General features: G+C 42.6%; 1 protein-coding gene across 1 annotated transcript in view; it reads right to left on the bottom strand.

Moving 5' to 3' along the window:
• Ptprt (protein tyrosine phosphatase receptor type T) overlaps positions 1-20,955 on the bottom strand; it is an 805,504-nt gene that overhangs the window by 682,428 nt on the left and 102,121 nt on the right. Inside the window, exons 5-6 of the mRNA XM_059258971.1 lie at positions 20,408-20,523; positions 4,404-4,578 (exon numbers count right to left, since the gene is read on the bottom strand). Of these exons, the coding sequence (XP_059114954.1) occupies positions 4,404-4,578; positions 20,408-20,523 (291 nt within the window). The remainder of the gene's footprint in view (positions 1-4,403; positions 4,579-20,407; positions 20,524-20,955) is intronic.

Here is a 20,955-nt window from a genome sequence, read left to right on the forward strand (position 1 = left end):
TCAGGAAATTACACATTCACCGAGTATTTGAAAGGCCTACAAAGGCCACTGTGTCACACGTATCAATCTTCTGGGACCAGCAAAGCAAAGATCTGAGCACAATGCGATCAAAGTGATGGTTTCTTTTATATATTAATGGCACTTCATGTGAATGAACTTAAAGGTGCTTTTTTTGGTATTATTTTGTTCATGACCACCTAATTTGTTGATCTTTGGCTTAAAGGTTCATGACATTCTGGTGATGAAAATAAATGCCTGCTGAAACCAATAATCCACTCACACATCCATCAGGCCACAGAAATCTCAAGGCTGAGACTCATGACATGATGGACCATGCTGATGAAAGTAGTCAAACAGTAACAGCTTCTGTGGTTCAGTGAATACAGAACCGGTGCTAGGCAGAAGCCTTGAACAGGAGCCCTTAAAAGAGACCAGATGACACCCTCGCACTGCCAGAGCTCCTGTCTGAAAAGGGACTGAAATGAAGCACAAGCCAAGGGAAGCCACTCCTGTGAAGTGCAGTAAGAGCTGTGTAGGTGCATTATTTACTTTCCCCGTTGCTGTGCTGGGAGAAGACATCCTGGCAAAAGCAACTGAAGGGAAGGTTTAGTTTGGCTCACAGTCCCAGAGTAAAGTTCATCGTGGTAGATAGTCATGGCAGCAGCAGCTTGAGGCAGCTGGTTGCCCTCCATCCACAGTCAGGAAGTGGCGGCAGGGCAGGGGGTGATGAATGCTGGTACTAGGTTCACTTTCTTATTATTCAGTCCAAGACCTCAGCTCACATAACAATGCTGCCCATAGTTAAGATAACCTTTCCCATGCTGATTTAATGTAGATAATCTCTCACAAGTATGTCTATTGGTAGAATTATTAAAACAACTCCACGTAGTTAAAAGGGAGGTTTATTTTGTGGGGTAACTTACAATTGAAGGGATAGGTTACAGGGTCTGGGAAAGGTGAAGCACAGTCCAGGAGTGTTCTCTGGAGAACTCTGCTCAGTCTACCTTCAGTGTCCAGGATCCAGGAACCAAGAGAGCCGGCCCCTCCAGATCTCTGGTCTTTAGGGGTCCTCTCTCAGCTCCACCTTGTAGGCATAACAGTTACCAAAGCCACAATGGGGTAGTACTTCCAGGTCAAAGCTGGAACAGCTACCCACTACATCTCCCCATTTTGTCTAAATAAGAAAGTTCTAACCTAATACAAGACTATATACAATAGGAATGATTATCAAATATTGTCTAGGAGTAATAAAGGATAATGACCTAGATAAGATGGAACTACAACCAATGAGAACAATATCAAACAAGAAACACATACTAAAATCCAGAGAAGCCTGGAGCATGACTGAGAGACTCTAGGCCTGTGGACTGAAGACAGATGCCCCAACTTTACAGAGAAACTTTGGATGACTGCCAAGGCTGCCAGCTGTCTCTGTCTACTCTTGTAAGACTCCCAAAAGTTGCTTGCATCCTTGTCCCATTTCTCAGGTAATATTATGTCCTTCTGAGGTCTCTGATGTAGTTGAAGCCTAGATAGTTATAAGTTCCTTAGTTATGATAAGAGATAAGATAGATATGAAACCTTAGACTCACAAATATAAGACAGATAGGATATCTTCTTTAATTTTGCCAAACAAATAGACTAGATATTATAAATAGACTAAATATTGTAACTGTAATTCTTGCTTGATAATTGTTCTGTTATATATAATTTTACTATGTTAAAGGTAAAACCTTCCTTTTTGAAAAAAAGAGAAAAAGGGGAAGTGCTGTGGATGATTGACTGATAAGTAAAATGCTGATTGGCCAGTAGCCAGAAAGGAAGTATAGGTGGGATAAAGAGAGAGGAGAGGTCTGGGAAGTGGAAGGCTGAGGCAGAGAGATGCTGCCAGCCACCGCCATGAGAAGATGTTAAGATACTGGTAAGCCACAAGCCAGGTGGCAACTTATAGATTAACAGAAATGGGTTAATTTAAGATATAAGAACAGCTAGCTAGAAGCCTGAGCCATTAGGCCAAACAGTTTAAATAATATAAGCATCTGTGTGTTTATTTTATAAGTGGGCTGCAGGACTATGGGGGCTTGGCGGACCCAGAGAGAAGCTCTCCAGCAACATATGTCCTAAGGCCAACAAAATCTAGATAACTACTAACAGGCACAGCCAGAGGCTTGTCTCATAGGTGAATCTAGACCCTGTCAAACTGACAGTCGCTATTGGCCATCCCAGTAAGAAAGGAGACAAAGTGATGTGAATTCTTCATACATCATCCTCCATGTGACTATCCACCTGGAGTTAGGATAGTTCAGAAGTGAGAGTCCAGACAGGGATCTCCATTCTGGTCCCATTGAAGCCACCAGTCACACAGAGCCAGCAAAGAGAAGTCAAAGTTTTTACACCAATCCATGCTCATCAGAACAAAGCAGCAGCAGCAGCAGCAGCAGCAGCAGCAGTGACAACAACAACCAGAGCCTTCTGGGAATCAAGCAATTTTTTTTCTCCCTTCAAACACAGCAGGTATTATTCTACAGCTGGCATAATATGAACAGGTTCATTATTTCATTCACTAAATATTGCTATATTAAAATTTTAATCAGTGAACATAGCAGTGATAAAATGAATACATTCATACACTACTGCTGCCTGTGTAAACCGCCAAACCATTCTTTGCAAAAGCAATATTACAATACAGAGAAGAAAATCCATAAAGATATTCATATGCTTTGGTCTACCAATTCAACTTCCAGAGAATTTATCTAAGGAAAGAATCTGGTTCTGTATAATACAAAAAAAAGTCAAAATTATTATTAGTTGTTGTTTTGGAAGAACTGTGCTGGGATGTAAATTTTTGTACACTCAAAGGAAGAAAATAGAAACACCTAGAAATACTTAAATGACTGTCAGTATGGAAATTTTTAAAAAGAGTAAAATGCATTGGACGGAATGTGCATTGGTTACTTTTCTGTTGATGTGATAACACCATGACCAGAGGCAACTTAAGGAGGGCAGAGTTTATTTTGGCTTGTGGTTGTGGCATGGGTGTTCCATATGGTGGAGGAGGCATAACAGCAGGCAGCCAGAATGGGAAGATGAGAGTTCACATCTTCAGTCACAAATACAAAGCAGAGAGACCAAAGTAGAAGCTGGGTGAGGCTGAGGCTATGACTTCTCAAAGCCCATTGCCAGTGAGGCACTTCCTCTACCAAGGCTCCACCTCCTAAACACTCTATGACTTTTCAAACAGTGCCGGAAACTTGAAGCAAAGTGTTCAAATATGTGAGCCTATGAGTGATATTGCTCATTTGAATCAGCATAAATGATATATGCCTGATAAGCATGATTGAACAGGAGTAGGATTCGCAACCTCTTCAAAGAGGCAGGGAAGGGAAATGTGATTTGAAGGAGAATTGCCCCCATAGGCTCATACATTTGAATACTTGGTCCCTAGTTGATAGAACTTCTGGGGAAGGATTAGGAGGTGTGGCCTTTTTGGACTAGAGGCACTTTGAGGTTTCAAAAGCCAAGGCAATTCCTAGTTAGCTCTCCCTTTGCCTTGTGCTTGTAGATCAAGATGTGAGCTCTCAGCTGGGCGGTGGTGGCACACGCCTTTAATCCCAGCACTCAGGAGGCAGAGCCAGGCGGATCTCTGTGAGTTTGAGGCCAGCCGGGCTACGAAGTGAGTTCCAGGAAAGGCGCAAAGCTACACAGAGAAACCCTGTCTCAAAACAAAACAAAACAAAACAAAACAAAAAACCGAGATGTGAGCTCTCTGCTATTGCCCCATCACCATGCCTACCTATCTGCAGCCTTGTTTCCCATAATGATGATCATGGACCCAAACCCTGTGGAACTATGAGCCTCAGATTAAATGTTTTATTTTGTAAGCTACCTCAGTCATGGTGTTTTGTCCTAGCAACAGAAAAGTAATTAAGACAGGGGACCAGGTGTGTACTGATTGTAATGCAAAGCATGGAAATAGCACCTCAAGGTAAACAAGCACAAGGAAACTGATGAACATTGACTAAAGACGATTTGGGAGGCAGGCTCACTACTTCAACAGCCTTCCTGAAATATTGCCATTACATGGAACTTGCAGTTAAAAAACCCTCACAAATAATTCTATGAGAACATTTCAGTAGGACATCCCTAAATCACAAAGGACATGTGATCATCTTGCTTTGAAATACAAACGCAAGTCAAATTCAGAGGTTGCTTCTGTGGTATATATCCCTCATGTAAGTATCCCATATGGGAGAAGGTTCGGGGGGATCAGTGACTGGAAGCCTGTCTTGTGCTGTTGGGAGGAGGAGGAAGCAACTAGTAAGAGAAGGCTTGCTGTGTCAAAATGGAGTGAAGAAGGTCCTGTAACCAGCCACTTGGTACAGTTGTGGCCTGGTGGCACTCACCTTTCACGATCAGCTCTGCGTAGTTGGACACACCAGACCCACCATCTGAGCGGATTACACAGCGATACTTGGAGACACTGCGTTGAGAGGTGTCTGCCACACTGACTGTGGCTGAGAAGCGCCTGTGGTTGACCACACGAGTGACCATGAGGGCCGTGTCTCTGCCATTCCATTGCTGAAGACACATGAAGGGAAGGAGAGAAGAAATCATAGCATCAGAGGCTTCCTGGCAACCTTCAACATAGACCCCATGACCCTTGCATGCTCCAGGGGCCTAGGACTTCCTTTAAAAAGAATGACAAATTGTTTCTCTCTAGTCTGAACTATGGTTCTGACTAAAAAAAATAAACCCAACCCATTGAATGCACTACTACATGTCTGTCAGTCCAGTACTCTAGAAGCTGAGGCAGGAGGTTTACAAGTTTGAGACCAGCCTACATAATGAACGCTTTCTCAAAAAATATGAAGGAAAGAAGAGAGGGAGGACAAGAAAAGATGATTCAAAAGGAGGGGTGCCTCGTTGGAAGGAACTGGGACAAAAGCTTCTCCTAACTGCCTCAGCTCCTGGTTCAGCACACACTTGGAGTCAGCTATATTCCCTTAACCCCCCTCCCTCCTATTTTCCTTTATCTCATAAGCAGAAGCCACAGTATTTCCCCAAAGACAGGTTTCAGCAGATTAACAAAAATCCAGCCCACATAGAGCATTAGTAATCAGCCTTGCTCTCAGCTCCTCAGCTGGTGATCAATGTCTCACTGACCCACAGGCTTTGACCCCCCCATCTGCCCCAGGCTGCCACTGTGGACCGGGGTTGTTCTCCCTTTCCTCTTTGCCATGTTCCCTTTCCTCTGCCTGCAATGTTCTATGTCCCCGGGAACAGTCCCTCTCCCACTAACTCATGTTCAGCTTGCCCCTGTCTCTAGGAAGTTCCCTCATCAATCACACCACCATCTGAAAGGCAGCTGTGCCTCTCCGTATTGTGCAAACATTCCACACATCCTGGTCCATGACTCTTCCCCACTTGAGACTATGAGTCCCCCAGAGACAGAATTCCATTCATTTTCCCATGCCGACTCTACCAAGATTTGCAAGATCAGGACAAACACACATAGGTGTTTCTCTTCAGCAACCTGAATTTTAGGTGTGATGTTTTGGGTTAAATGGATTCTTTCACGGTAGCAAGCTGTCACAACTGGTAAGGAATGCATGTGGATGCATTTTGAGTGGATATTTACTAAGCACCTAGTATGTGGCAGATCTGAGCTGGGTGCTTTTGTATAATTCTCCATTTTAATCTTCACAGCCTTGTTGAGGTGCATATTATTGCTGCTCTTCTCAGAAGAATCAAATGTCAAAGAGGTTAAATAAATATGTAGAGCAAACACATCCCTCATCCAGGCTTTCCAGCATCAATTCAAACACTTTTTTCCCTAAGACTTTATCCCCATTGCCTGCTTTAATGTAATTTTTATCTCTAAAGTGAAATGGAGAGTTTTAATTGTCTGGTTGGATTTAGAGAAACCTGGCTATTTATGATTCCCAGACCTCAAGTCTTTCCAGATGAGATCGCTGTTGCTTCTTCCATGAAGTAAATAATCTCTCTATGTGCATAACCCATTTTTTTCATGTCATTTTCCAGTCCACCTCCCATCAGGGACATGTTAAGATGGGGATACAGGAATGGGCAAGGCAGCTGATAAGGCAGTCTGTACCAACCCCATGAGGATACAGTAAACCAAGACACAGGACAGAGTCACCAAAGCTCCCACCAAAGGGAAGGCCTGCTTCCAACTAGTCAGGGGAGTCAAAGCGGACAGTTTCCTTCACATTATTGTTTTAGCATTCTTAGGACTTTCTACCTCAAACTGGATCACCTCTACATTTCCAAATATTAAAGTAAATGGCATTTTCAAAAGTCAGGACAGCAAGAGAGGTAGCAATACCTCCCCCTCCCGTGCCAGAAATGACCCAGCATGACCAGAATAAAGCCATGTAAGTGGTCAGGAGCCACTGGGACTATAGCTCCTGACCAACTGTGCATGCCTTGGGGTATCCTTGCAAGAGATAATACAACTTAGACCCAGGTACAAAAAGCTACCAGATACTAAAGAACCCTCCCCTCTTATAGTAGTGTGATAAGGAGGTAAAAAAGATTCTGGAAAATGTGAGAATTAAACCTTGATTTGGAAAAAATGCAGAATGGATAGGGGAGGGGATTTCAGAAGATACAGGTCACCCCAAACTCTGTTTTCACCATTTCTTAGCAAGGCAATGCAAGAACACTACAATACATACAGATGAGTCAGTGATAGAGGATTAGTTAGATATTGTCCTGATTTATTTATAATGCTTTCATTTCTTTTCCTCTTCCCCTTTTCTTCCCTTACACAATATGTTTGTCAAAAACTGCCCACCTGTGGAGTCACTGTGAGGAATAAATGAGAAGGTACACAAAACACTTAACAAAGGAACGTTTTGGTGTTATGAGTTTTGCAAATTAACCATGAAATTAGCAAAAAAAAAAAATGTTGTCAGTGGAAGAATAGCTCCCCTCCCAAAGATGCCCAAACTCTAATACCCAGAACCTGTGAATATGAATATATATACACACACATATATTCATACCTGGCAAGAGAGACTTGAAAGACACAATTCAGTCAAGGATTTTAAGATTGGAATGCAATTTTGGATTCTCTACCTGAGACCAATGCATCACACAGGTTCTCATGTTAAAGTGGCAAGTTGGGAAGACTGAGAGTCAGAGAAGGTATGGATAGAAGGACAGGTCAGAGGGAGGCAACTGCTCACTTGAACCTGAAGGAGGGAGTCAGAAGCTAAAGCAGAGGTCATGGTATCATTTATCTCCCCAGACACTTACAAGCATATCAACCTTTTGTCATTGCAAAACAACATTATCATCTACAAAGTTCACAATAAAAAAACCCTGCAATCAAGGTTAGAGAAATTATTCAGCAGTTAAGAGAACTGTCTGTTCTTTCAGGGGATGCAGGTTCAATTCCCAGTGCCCATAGGGCAGATCATAACCATCTGTAACTTCAGTTACGGTACATCCAATGCCCTCTTCTGGCCATCTCAGGCACTGCATGTACATGGTACACAAACATTCATACATATAAAATAAAAATAAGTATTTTTTTTTGAAATTAACAAAAAGACCATACAACCAAATACAAAAACAACTGCAAAAACTTCACAACTTTTACATTTACAGTTTTGTGGTGGGCTGCATCCATAGCTACCCTCAGCCACATGCAGTCTATGGGTCACAGGCTGGACACATCCTCAAGGAACACAGTCTACCAACATCTCGGTGCCATATTCAGAACTCACTGAAGCTCTTTTCTGACTGCTCATCTCAACAATGGCAGAGAAATAAATTAGTTCTGAGCCGTTAGGTTTGTAGAATTTATTTCAGTAGCAATAAGAAACCAATACTAAGAGAAAGGGCTGGTTAAGTGCAAAAGCTGCATTGTGCACATTTACATTTTATCTTGATGTTGCCTCCAGTATTATTTACTTATCTTCTTAATGATGTCAGATTCTGGCAGAACTGAAGAGGATTAAGTGCCTTCCCCTGAACTGTTCACATTTTTTTTCTGTTCAGCTCCTGAACTGAGAACCTTTCTCCCACTGAAGGATAGGAAATTGCAGGTTGTCTTATAGAATCTCTGAAAAACAGGCCTTTTGATAATCATACTTGTCATATTGGGAGCAGGTAACAGCGGGGCAGGAACAAGCAGGAGGGCCCAGAGTCAAGGCAGAAATAGTGCAGTGATGGACAGTGGGCAAGGAGAAATGGAGGTGAAATTCAGAGAGATGAGCACTGGTGGGAAGAGCTGGTGAGTGTGACTGGCTCAAACAAGGCAGGGAAGAGCAGGAGAAGGCTGGAGGTCAAGACAGGCAAGCAAGAATGTGGCATTCCAGAGGAAGAAATCACGGGCATATGACAAGACTAGGAGATAGACACTCAGAGAGGAAGAGACCTGGGTATCTGCGTGCTATGACCATGTGAAGGGATTCAAACACAGCGAATGTGTAAGAAGCACATGCCATAGCTACTGTTCCAGTCCCAGGTAAAGGCAGAATAGAAAATGCAAAGGAGAAGACAAGAGGGAATTTGGTTAAACAAGGAAAGGACCTGAAATCTAGGTCCATGGGCTTGATTGACACGAGGAACATCCTATTTTCCTTTCTTTCGCTGTGATGAAATACCTTGACATAAAGCAACTTAGCAGAGAAAGGGGGTTATCTGACTCACAATTCTGTGTTAAATGCATCCTATCAGGGAGTCACAGAGGAGAAGCTTAAAGCGCCCGGTGACATCCATAGTCAAGAGCAGGGAGAAACGAATGCATACACGTTTATCACTGAACTAGCTTTGTCTATTTGTCTGCAGTCCAGAGTAAAAAACCAAGGAATGATGCCTCCTACTTTTTGACAGTGTCCTAGCTAGGCAGTCAAGACAATCTCCTACAGACATGCTGATGGGTCACCACCTCAGACAACAACACCTTCACTGAGACTCTAGGCTGTGGCATGAACACTTGGCTCTGTGCATGTCCCCATGCCATGTTCCTGCCCCGTTTGATTGTTACAACTGTTGTTTGAGTAGCTGACTTGAGTTGATGGGTTTTTTTAATTTTTAAATCCAACAATTTCTGAAATGGTCCTAAACATACTTCTGCCATTTTGTACTGTATATTTATATAAAGTAAAGTTCTTGTCATTGACAATTATAAATTTAAAATATTGATCAACTCTAAAAAGTGTTAAAGAGGCTCTCCATCCTGCCATATCAAATATTTAGCCAAGATTTAATTCATTATGCAAAATTAGTAAGCATATCCATTTGATTAGATACTCAGATTTGCTTTGATCTGCAATATAAAATTATATATATTTACACCCAGCAAAAAAATATTTCTTTATAATTTATTGCCAGTGAATGTTTGATTTATATGCCTGTCATATATCCTGTATATCCAGAGTAAAATTTTCTACGGTTAAAAAGGGTGTCACTAGTGGAAAGAGAAATCCTTGCCTAGAAACCAGGGGCTAACACTTGAACTACACTGTGGCCAGTTGTAGTCATAGCAAGATGAGGAAACTTACCCTTCACTGAAGTTGGTTCCTAGAGAAGGGGAGTTAGAGCCTTGGGCAGCCTACATGCACAGGCTTGGGGAATGAGAACTCTGGCTTCTAAAGAGACTCTGGTAAGGACAATAAAAGCATCCTCGATGTTTGGCACTTTCCTATCTCTACCTTCTCCTACAGTAAATCACCCCATGGTGCCCCTGAATTCCGAGAAGCATTGCCTTGAAATCTATGAGTACTTGGCTTCTGAATAATTTGTTTCCACAGGCTGTGCTGTTGTTTTTAATGGGAACTGACCACTGTAAAATACGGGCCATGCAGAAAGCTCAAGTTTTCTACAATAAAACATTGATTCCTAACACAACACAAGACACACACACACACACACACACACACACACACACACACACACACACACTAAAGAACTGCATAAATGAACTGGATAAATATTTTGTTTAATTTAGGATTAATGTGAACATTGACTAAAAGGCAAGCAAATATGACTGTGTTTTAAGGTCTTTAAGGTTAGATGTAACCTATTGTCCAGGCTAGCCTCTTAACTTACTGGATAGCCCAAATTGGTCTCAATCTCAAGAGCCTCCTACGCTGGCATCCCTGGAATATAGTTGTGTTACCACACCTGTCCCTAACTGGTGTTTTTGAGTTCTTAGTTTTCACCCAGCACTGTGCTCACTGGCTAGCACACTAGGGATTCATTCATCCTTTTAAAATCCCTGGGAAAGTTCTCAAAGGGTGGTCCTTGGACCAGCCACCTCAGCAACTCTGGGGAACTTGTTAGCAGTGGAAGTTTTTAGGAGAACTGCAGCTGATATCCATTTGTAGATGCTGTTTAGTGGAGCTTGGACTCCGAGTTTTCTCCTCTTTCCCTATTCTATTATTAATCACTCTGGAAATGTACTCATTATTTTACAAAACAGAAAATGAGAGACTGTGGGGTGTGGAAGGTATAATTTCTGCCCAAAGGAATTTACAGGCTGGGTAAAGATTCTAGCAAAACAACAAAAAGGCAAAAACATAAACATGAAGTAGAACATTGAAATAGCCTGCTTCACAGAGGAAAAACAGGGTGGGTGTGGAAAAAAGGCCTGCTCTCAGAATAGCCTACAACAGTGGTTTTCAAGGCTGGTGCTCAAGATGGATTACATTAGCATCGTTTGTGAATTAGAAAAGTGGGTTCTCTAGCCCCACCTTAGACTTCATCAGTTGGGAGCTCAGATTGACCCTAATCAATCAGGCTACTTTTATCTTAACAAACTGATGTTTGGTAAAGTATGCTATGGTTCATAATAATTAATAGTCCTAATTAAGCAAGTGTGATGGTGAACATTTTTGACCCCAACACTTGGGAGGCAGACACAAGAAGGTGGAGTGTTTGAGGCCAGCCTGAGCTATATAGTAAGACACTGTCTCTAATACATTTGAAAATACCTTAGAGTAAAGATGGAGGAAAAGTTTTGACATGGCTTAGAGTAGAGACCTTGTTAAAACTGCAGATTGGGGCTGTCTGGTTTGGTGGGCAGGCCTGGGATCCTTTATTTTTAGCAAGTTCCCAGATCTACTGAAGCTGGTCTGTGAGCCCCATCAGAGCATAGCTTTATGTGACTTTGCTGAAGGAGGAACTATACCTAGATGATCTATTCCAGAAACAGGCCATTCACCACCAGCACCCATTTGCTGTCCAATGTGGAACAGGCATAGACAGACTCAAGGGCTCTGTAACAGAAGGTAGACCCTGCAAGGTTCCAGATCATCTTGCAGGAAATGACTGCTCTGTGGAAAGCACAGGCCTACTTCTCCAGAAATAGTGGAAGTCTATAAGTCAGAAACAGATATGTAAGAAGGAAAGTGATATAGATGTACACCTGTCCCACAGTATCAAGTCTTGGCAGCTGAAAGATCAGTAGGTAGATAAGGTTTTCTGAACCCATATCCATCAGTCTAGACCCATGGTCCTCAGTTTTCAGTGTTCATCAGAATCACATACACAGTGATTCCAGAGGCTTGGTGAAGGCAGATAATCTCATTTCTAACAGTTTTCCAAATGATGCCAATATGGCTCACCTTGGTCTGGGTTAAACAACTTGAAGACTAATCTCATCCTCAGCCCTTCAGGGGAAAGCAGTAGGCAAATAACATCCCAGAACACACGAATTAAAAGCTGCCTTATTTCTAGGACAACTTCCTGGGGTTGAAATTTTTTCACTGCACCAAAGGTACCCAACTCCAAGAGAAGGCTAAACCCAGCCCAGGATTATGTACAGAGCCATATTCCTGATCTAAGGATGACTGAGTCCTGCTCACAGACACCAGAGATTCTGTGTGCTTACCAAGGTCAATGGAGCTGCATCTGGCCAGAGAGAAACATATATTCCATTTCATCCAGGGATGGAATACATGTTCTAAACAGAACAAAGGGGTCTTACAGCCTAAACAACCTTTGGTTCAATCTCATGCTTGCCAGTGTCCCTCTCAGGGTAACAGTTGCCCATGAAATCAAAATCCCCCCATCCCCTCTGTAAAAGCCACTTGTATTCCAATTCCTCTGAGCTTGCATTGTTTTATATGGGTAAGCCAGCTTATCCATTGAAGAAAATGACCTAGAAATATTTATACTTTGTTATACCTAGAGCACACACACACACACACACACACACACACACACACACACACACACTCACCATTCCACCTCAAGTAGGATCTCTCTGTCTTGGGAACCACCTAGAGAAGAGGTGTGCCTAATGCATGTTCTATTTGCCCACTTCCTAATTATCTACCAAGATATCTATTAGAGCCTCACTGTTTTGCTGTTCCCTCTCCATTCATCTCTTGTGCCACGACATTATCCCCTTCACAAAGAGATAAGATATAGCACAAGAAGAAGAAAAAAAGGCTGTCATTATTTCAGAGAAGAGCCAGGCTTGCAATTGATTTGTAATTGGCAGAAATGAGGACAATGCTGTCTTTAATAAAAGGGAAACTGTTGCTGGTTCTACACACAAATTGGACACTCACTGAATAGGAGATATTCTAATACAGTGTCTTGCAATCTTGCAAGCTAGTTTGAGGTTCAGGAATCAAAAAAAAGTAAGTAAATAAATAATCAGGTCCAACATTTCCAGCTGAAATGGTCTGATTGCTCCAGGAGTCTCCCAGCCAGCAAATATTTAGGTGACATTCCCACAATCCATTGGTAATGAATATTCTTTTCACCCCCAGTCCTCCCTGCAATGGTATGACATTTGGAAACTTACTAGAATCGCGCCCATCGATTCTCTTAAGAGCACATTTGTACCTTTTTGGCAGTCTCTAAAGAATAGCTTTTGATTATTCTTTATTAAAAGTTAAAAGAAATAGAAGTAGACATAAATCATTTTTGATTAGCTGTTCTGAAACCCTTCCAAGGGCCCACTGCATTCACGGCCAGCGGCTCTTTGGGGTCTGATGCCTGAGTCCAGAGCTCCTGCAGACTCAGAAGAGGGCTGGTGTAAACCCCACAGAAGGCCACAAAGCTTACAGCAAAGCAGACAAGACAAGCAGGTGGGGAAGGGCCTGCACATTTGCCATCTCCCAGGGATGGCTTCTTTGTTTGTGACTGGCTTATCCCCCCAAGCTCCACTGGAAGGCCACTTCCTCTGAAGTTACTGCCCATATCGCACACGCACCCTCTCTGCTTTCCCCATCTTGCAGCCACCAGCCCCATCTTCCCCAAGCAGCCTTCCCATTTTGTGATGAAATAGTCAACTGTGTTACTCAAGAGTCTGTCTTCACCAATGGAAGGTAAATCCACAGGGGGACAGGGGACAGCAAAGTTTGATTTTGAGTGCTCTCTGTCCTATCTGAGCTCCTTGCCAAGCAGAGAGCCAGCTGATCTGGGATAAACCCTGAAAGTATAGGCTGAGGATGGGCTGAGAAAAGACACAAAGAAACAGCATAAGAGAGAGAAGTATCTGAGGGGAAAGTTCCAGGTCAGAGTAGTCAGGGTCCTCACAGGGGAGCTGTACAAGACAGGAGAAAGGAAGCCCAGGCATTGTGTGCAGGTGAAGTTTTTTCTATTTATTTTTCACAGTGCTGCGTATGGAACCCGGGGCTTCAGAACACACTAGGGAAACACTCTACCAGGAGCTTCATGCATATCCTGTAGCTCCTTGATGATCTGAGTGACCTTTGGGTCCAGAGCGACACAGAAGATAAAGCATGAGATGTCAGGGCCACAATTAAAAAAAAATGAGTTTTATGATTTATAGTTTATATCTCCATAATGTCTACTAATAAATATTAATGTTTAGTTTTCTTAACATAGATTTCCCTGGCTACGACACAGATCTCCCATGTTGGAACAGCATTTTACACCCACCCCAAACCCCATTGTCCCCATAGAACATGAACACCATCACGAAGCCCACCCTGGCTGTAGTGTCATAAGTAACAAGGCCCCTCATCTCTGAACCAAGAGTCTGAGTCTTCTGCCAGCATCTATAAAACTGTAGCAGACAATCTTATTAACCTGCAAATCAGCTAAAACAATCTCATAACAGTGACTGGCCCATGGCCTCAGGGACCCAAGAGGGCAGGCAGATGTTTACAGAAGGAATACTGAGTGTCATCAAGGGCTGAAAGAATTGTCAAGTACAGATAGTGACCCCACTGATGGAGGTTTGACTTAGAACATCTCCACCTCCACAGAAATGTGAAAGTGATATATATGAAGCAGGAGTTGCACTTCAAATTCTGAATTTTTATTTGTGCTTTGGCTAGCAGTATGTGCTACACTACTGTGGAAATGATGGACAGCAGCCAGGAGCCCCAGCTTCCAGTCAGGCAGCAATGAGAGGGGGAAGCGACGGGAACTCCACAATACCCTGCATTGCTGAGCAAGGCTGACCCTTAGCTTGAGTCTAACTAAATGCACTTTCAATGCCCCTCACACTCATGATCAGGATGTGACTCCATCCCTAAGCCAAGGAACATCTGTATAAGGACTGATAAGCATCCCTTGGTTTTAACAAGGAACACACTGCTGATATTTACAAGGGTGGCTTTTAGAAAGAGATGGATGCTGAAGAAAACCACATTGCAAATATCAACCTTATATTTATGAAACATGGCTCAGAAAGAGACAATAAATCCAAAAAGCATCCAGAGAGGTCAGTGTGAGTGACATTTTAAGTGTACTTTTATCTCAATGATTTTCTTACAAATTTGGGAAATTCAAATACATTTAAGTATCTACTACAGTGGATTGAAAATTAGAGGCATGAATGTATGCTAAATAAAGAAACGTGTGTGCATGTGTGCGTGCATTTGCATGCACATGTGTGTGGGGGGGGGGGACAGAGACTGACATTGGACATCTTCTTCAACTGCTCCCTGTTTTACTTTTTGAGACAGGCTTCCTCCTGAACCTACAGTTGTCTGAATCAGCTAAGGTGGCTGGCTAACAAACCCAGGGATCCTCGTATCTCTGCCCCCCAAGGACGAGGTTTGCAGATGTGCATGAGTGCTGAGGATTGAACTCATGTCCTCATGCCTGCACGGCAAGCACTTTACCCATTGAGCCATTTCCTCGGCTTGAACATACTTTTTTTTTTTTTTTTTAATAAGGATCTACCTGCAAAGCATGATTAGATTTGATGTAGCAAAGCAAAATGAATGAACCCAAGGCTTCGGGATGCAGCACACACCCTTATCCTAGCTCTCCTGCTCAATTCCAGTTTGACCCTGAAGTCCTCATACACACACACCACCCCCGCCCCCAATACTCAACCTCATTTGGGCTGTTAATGTCAGCTTTTTGAAAGATCATGGTGAGCATTAAAAGTATTGTGTATATAGGCCTTCAGGACATATCCACACATGCATACTCTCCTGGCTTTACCATCATTGTTGAGTTTCTCTGACCACCATGCAGAATCCCAACACAGAGGGACATCCAGTTCAGAGCCATTGGGGGTGGGGGATTCTTCACTCAACACTCTCTGCGTTGGTAGCCAGGGCTTCCCCACTGGATCAAGGTAAGAAGCTAATGGGAAGAGTTGCTGCTATGCACACTGACAGACATGTCTCTTTATCTTATAGCCAGGTGCAGCTGATATGGACCAATGGGCTCGCAGAATGAGAGCCTTTTCCTATCAGACCCTTTCTGGTGCCTGTGATTGTGTCAACACATACACAGACCCTGCTGAGATCCATGAAGAGCATCTGCACACATGACCTCACTTCTGAGGTGGCAAGTGTCATGGTTGTATAGTCTCCCAGTGGAGCATACTCTTTGTAGAGTGGCCTCAAAGGTCAGCTCCATGGTGGTCCTGACAGGTGGTCTGGCTCTAGAGTCCCTGGAGAGTGGGGTGAGGGTAGAGTCCTATCAGCCATGCATTGTGATAAGAAAGGAGGACACGTGCAGAATATTCTAAACACCATTTGGATAAACAGTACCCCTGAGGGAATCTGGACTGTGTCCTCACCAGGAAGTCAGCCTTTCCACTGAACTTGGCCACTTGACCCTGGAGACACTTCCTACCGTCTCTAGAATACTAATATCTAAGAAAAAATGAGCATTTTTTCCCATTTAACGGCATTTATTTTTGTTTATGTTAGTTTCCTTATTCACTTCTAATGTTTCCATAAAACAGAAAAAATAAAAGCATTATCAATCTGTTATCACAATTAATAATATTGATATATGCTTTATAGTATTATAAGTGTATGTATACATGTAGGCATGATATATAGGGATGTATATACATTATATAAGTAGGTATATAACTCTGCACATATTTATATATGTATGTGTGTTTTTTCATTAAAATATAAATACACCAACTATTCTATAGCTTGTACTTTTCACTTAATTACGTACTGTGAGAATGTCGTTAGTATCTGCCCACCGTCTGATATTTAATTATTTCACTCCAGCATTTACTTAATTAATTTCTCTTGCAGAACATTCTAGTTCTTCTAGTTTTCTGTACATATAGTTGCAGGTACATCTCTGTCCTCATTTCTGGTCATTTCCTTAGAAAACTGCCATAAATGAAGCTAAGTTTGGAAAAATGTGTGCATTGATAGTTTTAGATTTTATGTGCCTGACTATCTTCTAGAAATGATGGACCTGTCTATGCACTACATACACTTGTGTGTACATGTGCATGCCCTGTTGTTTCTGCTCCCCTGTGACTACAATGATCAACAACTTCCAACCACAGTGTTGCATACATGCCTGGAACTTCACTAGTCACATGGGTCTTTGGCAGAAAGCCCAGTATTCAAGCCCTCCTTCCTAATATTCCCTGAAATGTAGAGGAGGAAGCCAATACTCAAGAAGCCTTCCTTGCAGGGATAGTTATTGTATCCATCCGCTCACTGCATTATGTTTAAAGCCTCCCTGGGTAGAGATAGATTAGAGAAAGCTGAGGCCCCCTGCTCGAGCTGTGCTCCCCGTTTCCTTCCACCTCCTAAGCCTGCTTTCACACAGAGTATGATTATGATGGGAAGTAGCTCCACAAAGCCACCTGTGTGCCCTCAATAAGACTGTGATGGGGATGCTGCTCATTACATCACACAGTCTTTGCTTTATGAGGGCTCCTGGGAACTATTCCTGTCTGGCCTCTGTGTGAACAACAGTTAGAATTTTCCTGAGCAATTGGTTTGTGTTTATCTCGCAGACATTGTAAACTGTATATCTGACAAGCTTTCTTTATTCTACTGGTGGCTGTGGTGCCCGGGTGTCCCACTTGTGACCCACAGGCAGGCATTGGAAATGCAGAAATGTAGTCATAGCCTGAGAAGCAGCTCTCCTGTGCTCTTCTTATCTGTGGTGCCTTGCGTTTAATTTACACTATCTTGTCTTGCTTTGTATCCTATTGTAAGCCACCTGAAAAACGCTGAAAAGTAGATAAATAAGTAAGATGTGAAAGAGCTCCACAATGTGTATTTCTGTCTGTTTTCTTCAACACTTCCTCTGTTCTCTGCTTTAACATCCTCCTGTTTACAGACCTGTGGCTTAGTGCATAGAAGTCAGTACTGTAGTGATGCTGACTTTAGAATAACTGGAATACTCAAAGTTTCTGAAAATACTGTAATTGTCCTACCTCATTCTTATGACCCTGAGGAGTTGATGCCATTGAAATGGCAGTGCCTCTTTAGAGCAAAATGTACTTTAACTCTAATTACAATGAAAAGAGTCAATGACACTACTTAATACTGAGTAACACAGAAGGAGGGACACAAGGAGCAAGGAAAGATTGTTAGTGCCTAGATGGTCTTTGTCTGCCCAGGGAGTTTTCAACTGCAAGAAAAAAAAGGTTCAAATTTAAGAAGCAAGATGACAGTAGGAACAGCCATGAAAATGTATACAGAGCCCATGAAAGCACATGAAAACTCCTTCAACATCCTTGGTCTTTAGGGAAATAAATTTTCTAATCACACTGAGGTACAAATGAACACCTATATGAATCGAAAAGACTGACTACAGTGGATGTTAGTAAAGAAGCGTGATAAGTGAATTTACATAAACTGGTAGAGGCAATGCCATGTTTGAAATAGCCCCTGGTTCTTCAGAAAGTTAAACCCATGTCTACACAAGACCTGGCCATGTCACTACTCTATGTTTACTGAAGAAAAATGAAAGAATACACACACACACACACACACACACACACACACACACACACACACACACACACACCCAAAGATTTGCACATTAATGTTTATAACAGATTCTTCTTAGCTGATAATAGTGGGAGCAGGGGCTGTCTCTGACTATGCTGCCTGCTTTGGGGACCCTTTCCTCTTACCAGAGTGCCTTGTCCAGCCTTAATAGGAGAGGGAGTGGCTAGTCTCACTGCAACTTGATAGACCATGGCTGGCTGATAACCATGGGAATCCTGCCCTTTTCTGAAGAGAAATAGAAGAGGAATAGATGGGATGTAGGGGCAGGCATTGGGGGAAGGAATGGAAAGAAAGGAGGGAGGGGAAACTGGTGTCAGGATGTAAAAACAAAAAAACAAATAAACAAAACATCCATTGTTTAAAAAAAAAAGAAATAGGAAACAATGCAACAGGCAGCTATCAGCAAGTTAATAGGTAAGAAAATTACGATCTATGGCTTACTATTAATAGTCCATTGTTAGAACAGATTATCCCTAAGAACAAGCTAACTAAATAAAATATTGGTACATGCAATGATTTAAATGGACCTCACTTCAGAATTATTGATAAAAAGAGCTTAATACTGCTTGATTCCATCTCTCTCTCTCTCTCTCTCTCTCTCTCTCTCTCTCTCTCTCTCTCTCTCTCTCCCTCTGTCCGTGAGTGTGTGTGTGTACATGTGTGTATGAAGACATTCATGCAAGTGCCACAGAAGGCACGTGAAGGTCAGAGGACCACCTCAGGCACAGGTCCTCACCTTGTACCTTCTTCGAGGCAGGGTCTGCCTCTTGTGTCCACTGTGGTACACCAGGCTAGCTGGCTCATAAGCTTTCAGGGATGCACCTGTCTCCACCTCCCACTCACCACAGGCACACTGGGATTGCAGATGCTGGACTACCACATAGGGATTTTCGTGCTTTCTGGGAATCTGAACTCTAGTCCTCATGCTCACACAGCAAGGGCCTCATCCACTGACCTATTTCCCCAAGCCCTGCATTAATATGAAAGTGTAGAACATGTAAACTAATGCATAGTATCAGGAAACACACCAGAAGGTCTTTATTATACACTGGAGTAGAGAGAAATTAAAAATGGGGACAAGGACACATTGGAAAGTGACACTAATGTTCATTATCTTGATTGTGAAACTATTCACACATAAATACATTATATTTGTCAAGTTGTATGCCTTAAACATTGTATCTCAATTATCTTCAATAATGCTGTTTGAAAATATTTGGAATTACATGGAAGCTAAATATGATGGCTCAAACCTGTAAGCCCAGCACTTGCAGGACTGGGGCAGAAAGATAAAAACTTTTGGTCCAGCCTAGGCTACATAGCAAAACTTTGTCAAAAGGAAAAGAAATGTGTGTGTGTGTGTGTGTGTGTGTGTGTGTGTGTGTGTGTAGAGGGAGGGAGGGAGGGGGGAGGAGAGAGAGAGAGAGAGAGAGAGAGAGAGAGAGAGAGAGAGAGAGAGAGAGAGAGAGAGAGAATAAAGATGGCCTCGTGGATACTGCAGGGAGAAGCTTAGCTCTGCTTTTCCTTCTGTGCTGCCTCAGATCTTGGTAGTTGTGTTTGTAGTGAGAGGAGCATGAGAGTGCTATCACCACAAGTGCTCTCATTCTGTGTCCCATCCTCTGGCTTTGTACCCTTTCCAGAGATGCTCTCTCATCTTGCTAGGGAAGTAGAATCAATGAGCAGAAAAGAAAGAGAAGGGTATTGAAGCTTAAAACACTGTCCTGATGGACTGTACTCAGTGACAGACTCATTTAGCCAAAGAACAGACTACTCAAAAGCATTTTCTAACAAAAGAGCAACAGTTTCATGAAGATATCCAAGTACCTTTTAGTCAAGGATGAATGACATCACAATCCCAGACCCTAAGGTACACAGTTTGTCTTAGCCTTAGCAATTGTAACTTTAACAACAAATCTTGTCCAAGAGTACTTGGTGGTAGTTGCGGGGGGGGGGGGGGGCTGAGTCATATTCACAAATTCTAGACCTAGAACTTTTAGGCTACCATCAGCTTCTCCATCTCTAAAATGCCAATCTATTGGAACAGTAGATAAGATTTCACAAGAGCATGGATGGAGAGCAATATCCTAGGAGTAGAGAAATTTTTAAATGCCCCTTTCCCCACCATACCCTTCTTCACAGCTCATACTTACTTCCTTGCAAAGGGAGGGAATAGTGTGAACAAGAATCTCTGCCATTCTTACCTGGAGCCAAAGTTTGTCATGCTGAGACCACTTCCCACCAGCAATGCACTGAAAAGTGGCATTCTGCCCAACATTCACCTCAACATTTTGGAGTCGCAGGAAATGAGGTGCTTTTCCTAAGAGAGAAAACCAAAGAACACATGAGGACAGGATGCAGTTGCCCACACCACTTCTCCATCAGGAACAGCAGCCCAGGATAGGCCATGTGCCTGAGAAGATGCCAGACTCTAATAAGAGTTGATGGACCACTACAGAGTGAGGCCTGTTCTGTGAATTCCACACATTGTCTCATTTAAGCCTTGTGAAATCTATGGAGTAGACAGGACAGCATCCTTAGTTCACAGATCACAAATCTAAGACTCTGCATAGTTGAGCACAGTCAGGCATCCAGAAAACATGGAAGCCAAGAGGTGAATTCTGTTCTGTGAGACCCTCAAAGTTCCTGTGACAACTTGGCCCACACATCTCTAGAATGGTTCAAAGTGAATGTTGCCCCTGGGAATGACAGTAGGTTTAAGGCAGGATCACAGAACCCAAAGCTCCTCCCT

Source organism: Peromyscus eremicus, chromosome 4 (assembly GCF_949786415.1).
Source record: "Peromyscus eremicus chromosome 4, PerEre_H2_v1, whole genome shotgun sequence".
Classification (NCBI taxonomy): domain Eukaryota; kingdom Metazoa; phylum Chordata; class Mammalia; order Rodentia; family Cricetidae; genus Peromyscus; species Peromyscus eremicus.